Source organism: Lygodium microphyllum, chromosome 24 (genome assembly GCF_053477565.2).
Source record: "Lygodium microphyllum isolate KBCC chromosome 24, Lygodium_microphyllum_v1.1.10, whole genome shotgun sequence".
NCBI lineage: Eukaryota > Viridiplantae > Streptophyta > Polypodiopsida > Schizaeales > Lygodiaceae > Lygodium > Lygodium microphyllum.
In genome coordinates this window covers 23,525,433-23,537,590 of record NC_141158.1, presented here as the reverse complement: position 1 = coordinate 23,537,590, position 12,158 = coordinate 23,525,433, and the positions used below count along the sequence as shown (strand labels likewise).

At 41.4% G+C, this 12,158-nt stretch overlaps 1 protein-coding gene across 1 annotated transcript; it reads right to left on the bottom strand.

Annotated features, from left to right (window-relative positions):
• Positions 1-6,439: 6,439 nt before the first annotated feature.
• LOC148014918 (pentatricopeptide repeat-containing protein At4g33990-like) lies at positions 6,440-11,134 on the bottom strand. The gene has a single exon (XM_087665531.1). It carries the CDS (start codon positions 10,959-10,961, stop codon positions 8,844-8,846), a length of 2,118 nt encoding a protein of 705 aa, XP_087521657.1. The 5' UTR covers positions 10,962-11,134; the 3' UTR covers positions 6,440-8,843.
• Positions 11,135-12,158: the final 1,024 nt, after the last annotated feature.

The following is a 12,158-nucleotide window of genomic DNA, read 5'->3' as shown; positions in this document are numbered from 1 at the left end:
TTGACCTATAAAGTATAGAAGAGCATTCAACCCAATCTTCAAATATGAATACCTTAACCAACTTAAACTCCTCCATCTAGCCGATTCACTTAAGGACGGTGTATGTCAAGGTAGGTGCTTTCCCTATAAGGGACATGGAAGAAATCTAACCAACTAAGCCTCATATTTCATGGGATCCAAGGGATGTCACTTAGAATGCACAACTAGGCATGTTCTCTCTTGGTTTCTAGGTGAGTACACCTCACTATGAATTATAAGACATGTATACAACACATGGAAGAAATGCTAGGTTGTGGCTACAGCAATTGGATCCTTGATGGAATCTAGGTGACCATAAAAGACAAAAAATACAAGTATGTAGCAGCCTTTAATTGGGCAACAAGCTAACGTAACGAAAGCCGCCCATGGAGTCGCAAAGTCGCCTCATGCTCAAGCAGCATCAAGGACATATTAAGAAAACTGACAAGAGTCGTAGATGTCTATGCTCATAAAGCATTCACCACTCCATCAAAATCCTGAGGAAGCTTGTAGAATACTATACCAACAAAATGTGCCTCTGATAGGGTAGATTGCATAGTGCAAAGATGGTTCTGGATTTGGGTAACTCGAAGTAGGAATGATTTGGATCATGTCTTTGGTTTCAAACTTCAATTGTTGGATCTGTCCATAGAGAGAAACGGCCTTCATGGTGGAAGGAGCCTCATACATCAACTGCAACTTCGAGGAGACATTGGAAGCTGTCCTGTAGGGGGTGACCACCGATAGGACTTCTTTGGAAATACACCGAAGTAAGGTCATGTAAGCACGGGCATCATCCGAATCCCATGTAAGCACTACTTCCTCATGGTTGTCTTCATCAAAATCAACTGGAACAAGAGAAGGCCATTGAGGATGTGCAATAGCTCTACCAACCATGTACCATAATCGCTTCTGGATAAACCATGCCTTCATTACCGCACTCCACATGTAATAATCAGGTCCATGGAGCTTGCCATCAGTGGATGTGCATGGAGGAGCCATAGATGAGAATTAGAGAAAAGAAGGTACTTGGAGAGGGAACACAAGCACAGACTACAAAAACAAGAGTTCACAAACAGTATAACCCAAAATCTGGCCAAAAGAAGACAAAAGCTACTGCAAAAAAATCAACAAATCTGTCAAAAACTACCAAAAACAACAAAAATAGTCTGAAGGTATAGTTGCCCAGCTAGGAAAGAGTCAGGAACACCAAAACACATGCTAAGTACTGCCACAAATAGGCTCAAAAACTATTGCAGCAGCCTAAAAAATGAAAACAAAGTACAACAGAGGGGTTGTAGACAACAGGTGATGGCAAATCCGCAGAAAACGTAGGTAAGACAAGTCGCCTATATGGAGCAGTACTCACTTGATTAGCAAGGGTGAAAACAGTCCTCAAATCAGCAAGAAAACATAGTAAGAGCACAAGTCCTGAGCTCTGATACCATGTTAAAAGTGGAGCAGCAATGGAAGCGTAAACATATGGTGTAATAAACTGCTAAAACACAAGACAAAAGAGAAAGAGAAAGAAAGAACACAATGCAAATGAGAACTCAAATGTATGCTTGAGAAATGGAATCCATATATCAAATATGAGATTGTCACATACAACAATGAGTCACTAGCTGTGTGGGCACCACCACTGACTCCTCTCTCCACCACAAGACCTCCAGGTGGTGAACTGAACTGGCTAAGGAGGAGGAGCCCAGAATATGTATAGGCATGAATAATGCCATAAAATATGTTAGGTCGGCCACCATTTAATGATGGCTTATTGGTAGCAATAAATGCCACAATAGCATAAAAGGATACACACCAATATGATGGTCTACCAAAAGATGGGGGTGGTGACAAAGTCCCATAAGTTGATGTATGTAGGATGCAGTCCACTTTGCACAACCAAAGGGAGTAGTTTGAACCATCCAAAAGCTCTTTCTTTAGGAGAGTAGGATGCATACATACCTATACAAATTGTCCCATGATAACCATGCGAGGTCTTTTGATTGCTCCAAGTAAAGAAACATGAAGGGAGAGGGTGGCGATGGTGCTTGATCACACTCCAAAGTGCACTTTAGTCTTTAGTCTCATTCCAATCTCTAATCTCTTTCAGATTAGTGAGCTCGTTTATATCTTCAAATAAGAAGTCAAGAACAAACTTTGAGATGTAACAAGTACAAGGAAAAAAAGTAGATTCTATAACTTAATTGGAGGTAGGAGATAGTGACAATGAATTTATGATGGTGCTAATAGGAGAAGGGGATTCCTAAGGATAATATGGACTATAATTATAAGTATTTGGATATTAAGCAGTATGTCTAGGCTAGAGGAAATTGATTATTAAGGTAGAATAACATGTGAGTAACAAGATTATGAAGCCAAGGTAACAATAACCCTAGCTAGAGGCTAGCCCTCTCCTCCTCCTCCTCTTCCTCTCTCTCTCTCTCTCTCTCTCTCTCTCTCTCTCTCTCTCTCTCTCTCTCTCTCTCTCTCTCTCTCTCTCTCTCTCTCTCTCTCTCTCTCTCTCTCTCTCTCTCTCTCTCTCTCTCTCTCTCTCTCTCTCTCTCTCTCTCTCTCTCTCTCTCTCTCTCTCTCTCTCTCTCTCTCTCTCTCTCTCTCTCTCTCTCTCTCTCTCTCTCTCTCTCTCTCTCAAACATCATTACAACACCACCCAAGCCAACTTGGGAACCGAACCTATGGGAGGAATACCTACGCCAATGAGTTTATAACTTGGAAATAGAAAATGTGGCTTTGAAGGACTCGTTTTCCAAGGTGCATACACATTAGCTCAACTAGAGGAGCACTTGGCTATGGAGGTGACTAAAACTAATAAGAAGATTGAAGATGAAGTTAAGGACCTAACAACAAAATGCAAGAGGAGGTAGAGAAGGAAATTCAAACAAGGAAGCAAGAAGATAAACAAGGTATGACAAAAACTATTTTTCTATAGTTATTGAAGCTAAGAGTGAATCTCATGGCACAATTAAGAGGACTTCCTAATGGTAGACATAAAGAAACACAAGAGAAACTAAAGGATGAAGACTACAAAGAATGTTAAGAGACATACAAGTTATTAAACTAAAGCCAATACTAAAAAATCAAGGTTTCAAGTGGGTATGATACCATGACAAATCACCAAACAAGGAAATAACCAAGCAACCTTGGAGATTGGAGATGTACATGATAAAATTGAAGTACTAAAGCCAATACTTAAAAATCAAGGTTTCAAGTGGGTGTGATACCATGGCACATCACCAAACAAGGAAATAACCAAGCAACCTTGGAGATTGGAGATGTACATGATAAAATTGAAGTACTAGAGCAATCAAAAATTTTCAAGGGACCCAAACTATGGATCGTAGACAACCTCACACCAGCACAACTCAAAGCATAACCAAGTGAGATCGTTAAGATGAAGGCAACTAGAAAAGAGCACAAACGGGCAATTTATTGAGACGGCAAAGCCATCATAGAAGAGTTTAAAAGGCCTAAGCAGTAGTCTACTTTAGGGTCATTGACTTATACAGTAACTCTTATACTTTTGTAGTTCATGTTCATTGATGCCAATGGCACCCCAAAACGGATTGTATATGTATCTTGAGTTTTTCATTTTGTCCTATGCACCTTTGAGGCATCCTTTTGTGTGTGTGTGTGTGTGTGTGTGTGTGTGTGTGTGTGTGTGTGTGTGTGTGTGTGTGTGTGTGTGTGTGTGTGTGTGTGTGTGTGTGTGTGTGTGTGTGTGTGTGTGTGTGTGTGTGTGTGTGTGTGTGTGTGTGTGTGTGTGTGTGTGTGTGTGTGCGTGTGTGCGTGTTTGCTTGTGCGTCCGTTTGTGTGTGTGTGTGTGTGTGTGTGTGTGTGTGTGTGTGTGTGTGTGTGTGTGTGTGTGTGTGTGTGTGTGTGTGTGTGTGTGTGTGTGTGTGTGTGTGTGTGTGTGTGTGTGTGTGTGTGTGTGTGTGTGTGTGTGTGTGTGTGTGTGTGTGTGTGTGTGTGTGTGTGTGTGTGTGTGTGTGTGTGTGTGTGTGTGTGTGTGTGTGTGGTAATTGTATTAATTACCAAAATATAAATTTAGAAGTACAAGTTGACTACAAGAACTAGGAGTCTATATGCCCAACAAAGGAACCAAAGAAATAATAGTGTGCCAAGGAAGGAGATTCTATCAAGAAACAATTGTTGCTAGCTCAATGATGTCAAGCTACCCATGAAGGCCACTAAAACAAGCGATGTAGCTTTGTACTCTAGAAGCAAAATAAAAAATGAATGCATTCCATATAGTCTAAGTGTGCCAATGTCCCAAAAGTACGAAAATCGAAAGAGAACTTTCATATGTGGCTAGACAAGACCTAAGAACTTGGGTTGTCCAAGAACCCAGTCCTTTGGAGACATCAACAACCCTACCACTCGAGGCCAAACAACAAACATTTGAGATTATACTTTTCTTGCCACCAGACAAGAAAGAAATTGATGACAAGAATTTTATTCAAAAAAAACATCAACCATTCAAGATATGACATCTTAAAAGTGTAGAGGCTAAAGGCAGAGCACCAACCAACATTCACTAGATGAGCACTTTATATTTGAAGGGGGTTTAATTGAGCCAATCAACCATCACCATAAATTTCCAGTTATAGTTACTTTTATGAAGACCCTAAGTATAGTTGCCCTTTTGAGCTACCCAATCTTTATCTTGTATAAGCAAGTGGTATATCTAACTCATTGATGCACCACCCAAACACAACCAACCACTAAGCATCCAATGTTGCTAAGGGGTGTCATAGTTCAAAGGGAGAAAAGGCTATAAAGCATGTAAGGAAATCGAAATAGTATCCCATAAATCATGATAGCCTCTAGAAACATGAAAGACTCGATGAACTAATCTAAAAGACATGATAGCACTTGTAGGCAGATCTCTCTCTCTCTCTCTCTCTCTCTCTCTCTCTCTCTCTCTCTCTCTCTCTCTCTCTCTCTCTCTCTCTCTCTCTCTCTCTCTCTCTCTCTCTCTCTCTCTCTCTCTCTCTCTCTCTCTCTCTCTCTCTCTCTCTCTCTCTCTCTCTCTCTCTCTCTCTCTCTCTCTCTTTGCAATGATCCTCGCAATCTTCTCGATCGTGTGACAATCTTCAAGATGATCATCTTGACATTCCTGCTAATCTTTAAGATCACAATCAAGGCTTCTTTGATCCTCACGGTCATTGTTTGAGTGGCAATCCACCTTGTCTTGCCAATCATACAAGTTTGCCATGCCTCCTTAAAACCTACAAAAAAACACAAAGATGCACAAGCAAACTATTGCATTTCAATGTTCCCTATTCCAAAAGGTAAAGATAACTACTACAAAGATTGTGTTTTAATAGCCACATGCTATAGAACTATCATCGGGACCAAAAACAATCAATGGCATCGCATAGACAAACTTGCAAAAACTCAACTTCTTGGTATTGCCTCCTCTTCAGGGAAACTCCAATTCTCTCATTTGGAAATGATACCATGTGAAAGTGCCCAATGGAAGAGAATCACAAAGGGTGAGAGAAGGGAAGAGACTTTGAAAAACACAAAAATGAAGAAATATGACTCCAACAATTTACAAAATACTATTGATACAAAGTTGTTTTAATCAACCTCTATAGGCAATTGGTATGCATCAATGAGGGCATCAAAACAAGCAAACAGAGAGTATGCCAAGCTAAAAGAGGGAGAGAGAGAGAGAGAGAGAGGAGTACTAGCATCAATTGACCGAGTGTGGCAAGCTAAGGGTGATCAATAGCTGAGTGCTAAGACTAGCTGATCAACTATCTAAAATAGCAAGAAAGCTAGCCGAATTGCCATAAATCTTGCTACCCTACACTAACTACTATCAATCAATGTGCCACATGGTAAAAGCACAATGCACTTAACCTATACAATGTGAACATAGCTAAAATTTGACTAAACATAATGCATTCAACCTATACAATGTGAACACAACTAAAAATTTGAGTAAGTTGAAAATGGAAATGCAAATGCATTAAAGGCTATCAAAACTCTTCTATCTCCATTAGACTTTGACGGAGCTCACAACCAATAGATGATCAACATGAATATAAGAAACACTAGCAAATTTATGCTTCATATGAGTCACTAACAACAAGGAGGCCATATTCTCCAAGAGGGCTTTGTGATACGATGGGCACTACCATTGGTGTGAAGCAAGGGTGTCCAATGTCACATTCTCTACTTGGTGTTTATCAATGAGCTCTCATATTGAGTGCACGAGTTAGTGGGGCCAAGTGCAAGCCTAGTTGGTATATAGACACCCATCTTGTTGTATGCAAATGGTGCAATGCTAATCGTAGACCCTCGCAAGGGCTTACAAAGACAAATGGATGCATTGCAAGCATTTTTCATAAATAGAGGGTTGACAATGAACCTTGGGAAGACTAAGGTGATGGTATTCAATACCACACAAGTCTTGGATGATACAAGCAGGGCATCAATGTATTTTTGGAGGGGTTATGGTTGGGTATGCTAAATCTTATGCATATTTAGGGGATCATATTCACAAGACCTCATTGTGAGATGCAATAGCCACAAGGTTGGATAGAGAGTATGCCTTGGAGCACTCAAGGGGAAATGTGCATATGTTCAATTCAAAGAATAACATAGCAAATTATGGTTATTCGATATATTAGTTACCCCATCCTTCTACATATCCCCAATATTGTGAGCCGTGTCTTTGCAAAAAGACCTGGAATAGTATTGAGGCCACTAGTGATCACAACTGCTCACATTGATACAAAGCAAACCGTTAGAACCCCATGAGATTGTTAGAGTAGAGATGGGATCAGCTCATGTGGTTATTGTGGCATTATTTTAGTCCAAGACTGGGTTACAAAGAATATAAGAGTTCCCTAAGTATAGATATCCATGCTTTGGCATTGACTTTCTGCAAACAATTAATAAAGAGTGGAGAGGTATGCAAAGATGCACTCATGATTTAGCATACACGGATTACAAACGGATGCACTGCCACCACTATAGTATAGTTTGGATAGCCCACACTTTGCAAACATTATCAAGATTGATACAATGCTTACATGGATGCACTCCCCAGAGCCCTTTGACACAAAGAGAACACAATACCATCACCATTTCTTACATGTATAAGCTAAGGGATTCATTGTCACACCGGCACATATGGATGTACATCCCTCCCATGGGACATGTACTGCTATTGGATTGATACAAATATCACACCAACTCGAGATTGAGACAAGATAGCATACACACAATCTGAGGATATGTACTTGCCAATTATGCCACCAAGAGGTTGACTCTGAGGAGCTCTTTATTTGCAGATGTATTGCATATTACAAGATCAAAGGGAAATTTCCAAGGACGGGTTTGGGCCTCTTCGTAGAGTAATGAAGTACAAGGATCATAGACACTCAAGAGTCCCTAGGATTGTTTCTTCTAGAGCTGCGAACACACAAAGAGAGACTTTTGAGCAGCAACAGGAGAAAGCAGGGCAAAGCCAATAAGCCAGCAGGTTCTTACAAAGTTCTTCAATGCTAGCTCTGGAGCTAGCTTGTCAGACACTAGCACTACATCAACATTGACACACCATCCATGAGTCAAAGGGGTCACAATAGATTAGGCAGTCACACTTGTAGAGCATGGCACCCACTATCCTGTCGCTGTGCCTGGCATCCTTACCTTATTTGGGCCATCATCACACACAATCGAAGAGACTTGCTATCTTGGATGACCCCATGATAGAGATGTTCTTGCCCCAGAGATAATACAACATCTGTTGAGAGTCCAATTAATCAAGTGGCCAGCTAGGGGATCATCAAGAGATTGTTTTGTACATGATAGTACCCTATGCTTGCAATCCTTAGGATTGTAAGCATCAGCATAGCTATTTCATTTTCATTGTTGTTCTCCAATCGACAACATGGTTAGATGTACTCAATTCTTCATCTCATAGGCCATTCTGCTTTTTTAGAGACGTAAATACCTCTCTCTCTCTCTCTCTCTATATGTACATGCATTTATGTGCACACACATGCACATTTATGCATGTGCGCTAGCAAACATTCCCCAATGTGTGCCCGTTCACTCAGGCACCCCCTGAATTCTAAATCCATAAGCTCAAGGCCAGTGCAAGCAGAGATTCCCCTTTTTGGAAGAGAGTTGGCCAATTGTGCCTGGGCTGATCCAAACACTTCCTTCTTGGTCCTCAGGTTATGACTGCATCTCTTCAGTTCAGCTGTTGCATGGATGTCCCTGGTGCAGCTGCTACAAGCCTAGAGGAGGATGCCCCTCCTTAGCCAAGAGGGCAACCAGTTGGCTGCTTATGTCAAGCAACAGAACTGGATTGGGAACACATGATGTAAGATTGAAGTTTCCATCTTGAAGGGAGAGGACGGCATAAATGGGACCTGAAGAAGACAACCACAGAAAGAGGGCTCCAGTGCCAATTAGAAAAGTAAGGTGACAAAAGGCAGAGGAGAAGAATTTCCAATTTCATACTTCTGCTGAAGGGGAAGAACAATTTTTGATTCCCTACCTCTGCTGTCCTCTCCACCAAAGAGAACAACCTCTGCATCATGAGCAGAGAAATACCATTAAAACTCCCCACGTGATGAGACAGAGAGGTTGCCTCAAGCAACACGAATAACATTTCTACTGTTTCTTGCAGATGGCGACTTGAGGCTTGTCTGTGTTAGACAGAGGTCCTGCCAACCTCACCAACCTTCATTTCTTTGCCCATTTTTCTCACACCTTAATCCTTTTTTTTGGCACATGGCTTTCAGAATAACTTGTTCTTGAAATTTATATATGGATATGTCCACTTACAACAGTCCAGCAGAATCCCAAGCTTCATTTTTCACTCTTAAAGCTTCAATCGTGTCTGCATCCTCTTGCATGCCTGCGGCTGCATAAACATTACTCATAGAGACATAAGCCGCAGCATCTTTTTCATTCAATTGTACTGCATGTTCAAAGGCCAATCTTCCAAGCTTTACATTACCCCCTTTTTGACAAGCGCTCAACAGAGCACACCACATTGGAAAATAATCAGGAGATGGCATTTTCTTGATCACTGCTATCGCCTTGTCAAAGTGGCCTGCACGGCCAAAGAGATCAACCATGCAAGTGTGGTGATCTAGACTTGGGATGATGCCATAGCATGTGCTCATAGTCTCAAAGTTCAATTGACCCTCATCCACAAGACCCGAGTGACCGCATGCCTTAAGCACAACAGTGAGTGTGATCGAATTTGGCTCCACACCTTCTCCAATCATTTTGTAGAATAAATCAAAAACAATTTCATCTTTGCCAAGGTGGGCATATGCTGCAATTAGTGCAGTCCAAGAGACTACATCTCGAACATGCAGATTGTCAAAAACTTCTTGTGCTTTTGCGAGAACACCACATTTGGCATACATGTCCACCAATGCACCACCAATCAAAACATCCTTTCCCAGCCCCTCTCTCAAAATCTCAGCATGTATTTCTCTTCCCTTATCAGCTGCACCGATGCTGCCACAGGCTTTCAAGATGCAACTAAAAGTGACTGCATTTGGAGAGAGGCCCTCATGCTGCATGCCAATAAAACTGTTCAGAGCTTCCTCACACTGTCCCTGTTGAACATACCCAGTGATTAAAGCATTCCAAGAGACTACATCCCTAACTGGAAGCTTGTCAAACACTTCTTGTGCTTTTGCAAGTACACCACATTTGGCATACATATCAAGCAATGCAGTACCAACACAGATATCTTTTTCTACCCACCCCTCCCTAACAATTCTTGCTCCTATTTCTTTGCCCTTGTAAGTTGCTCCTATGCTGCTACAAGCTTTGAGGGCACATACAAATGTGACTGCATTTGGAGAGAAACTGTCATATTGCATCCGTTCAAAACAGGATAGTGCCTCCTCACAATGCCCATGCTGGGTATATCCTGACATTAGCACATTCCACGAGACCACATCCTTAACTGGAAGTTTGTCAAACACTTCCTGTGCTTTTCCAAGTTCACCACATTTAAGATACATGTCCACCAATGCATTGCCAACCACAATATTTTTTCCCAACAACCCCTCTCTCACTATCTCAGCAACTATTTTCTTTCCCTTATCAGCTGCTCGAGTACTGCCACAAGCTTTCAAAATACAAACAAAGGTAACTGCATCTGGAGACATGCCCTCACATCGCATGCGTTCAAAACACCTGAGTGATTCCTCACCATGCCCATGTTCAGCATATCCTGCAATTAGTGAATTCCAAGAAATGACATCTCGAAGTGGGAGCTTATCAAACAAATCTTGTGCTTTTTTAAGTGCACCACATTTGGCATACATATCCACCAATGCATTGCCAACCTCAATACTCTTCTCAAGCAACCCCTCTCTGATAATATCATCATGTATGGCATTGCCCTTGTCAGCTGCTCCTATGCTGGCACACGCTTTCAAGATGCTAAGATAGGTGACTGCATTTGGGAAAACGTCGCCCTCTTGTTGCATCCGCTTAAAACATCTCAGCGCTTCCTCGGCTCGTCCATACTGAACAAATCCTGCAATTAGTGTATTCCACGAAACCACATTGCGAACCGGGAGTTCGTCGAAGACTTCTTGTGCTTTCGAAAGCACACCGCATTTGGCGTACAAATTCACTAAGCTGTTGCCTAAATATATATTCCTTCCAAACAATCCCCTTCTGAGAATATCAGCATGTATGCTGCTGCCTTTGCAGAGATTGTTTTGGTTAGCGCAAGTCTTTAATACAGCCACTAGTGCACTAGCCTCTGAAAACATCTGTTGAGAGCTGCCATTGCTACCGATCAGACCTTTCCTTTCTGCTTGAATCCCCGCTTCCTTCCTCGTGCCAGACGACACTCCGTATTTCAGTTTTGACGATCTCACCAATGATTGCAGTCGTTTTCCTCCCAATTCTCCTTCAAACATGCTTCACAAGGCCTGCAGGATAGTCTGGCACGTTAACCCTGAGGAAATTGCCATGGCCTGTCATGCGCAACCATGCCTATGTGCCCTTCCGAGGAAAGGGATCATTCCATGTTGTAATACTTTCTCCTCCAGGGTCCTTTTCTTCATGTGATGCACCGCAATGACTTTTTGCCATTCTTCCATGTGGCTTCATGTGATGCACCGCAATGACTTTTTGCCATTCTTCCATGTGGCAAAAGGGACTCTCTTTCCCTTGTCCTTGGGCCCCCCTCTCCTCCACACCCTGGGTGTTGAAGAATTTTCAGTAAGTAAAAATATTTGTAAAATAAGCCTAAAAGCCTACTCTAAAAAGTCCAGGCTCTTCGTTTTTGCCCTACTACTTGCTCGCATACCAAATTTGGACATTCGAGAATCGAGAGAGAGCACACACTTCGGTGCACACACTACACTTCAGGCAACATGATGCCTATGAAGAGGAAAGGTGATGGAATGGATGGCCCTTCAATTGATCCTGATGACAATTTCCTATGATGTATCTTTGAGGTATGTGATGCCAATATACTCAAGCTATATGCAATATGTAGCTCTATTTTTAGTATGTATTGTTGATAATAATCAATAAAAATTTACTAAACAATCAAATCCAAGTAGTCTTTACTAGGTCATGGCTTAACTTTCTACAAGTGACATTCATTAAGCATGGTTGGTATTCCTTTTGGTCCTTTCAAGTCACATCGATTTCCTATGGCTTTGGGTTTTATTGACATTTACTATTTACATGCTCTGTGAATTCGATAAAAGCAATTCCATGAAAAGTTACTTTAGCTTGATTCCTTAGTGTTTGGTAGGCTACACATTGAAGTTGTATGCGTACTTGGTTTTAAGAAGTTTGAAATGATATAGGTACATTAAAGTTGCATGCATTGTAATTGGCTTTGCAATGGGTGATTGGAAATCTGGATGCATTTGTTCATGATCTTTTGTGACATTGTGGTTTGAAAAATGCATTCAGAAGGGTGTAATTCATTTGGCATGCTTTCTTCTTAGATATAACTTTAGCTGAAGCTTCTATGTAAAGTATTGCACCACAGGGGACAAAGTCTATTGGTCATAGCTTTTAAGTTGCTTCAAGTAATTGCCAAGCTCTAAGAAATTGGACCAATACGCTCATAATTCGGTCATAGTATTTACTTAAAC

Bases quoted from the DNA above. Each gene is read 5' to 3' on its own strand.
- LOC148014918 (XM_087665531.1), bottom strand. From the start codon at position 10,961: ATGTTTGAAGGAGAATTGGGAGGAAAACGACTGCAATCATTGGTGAGA.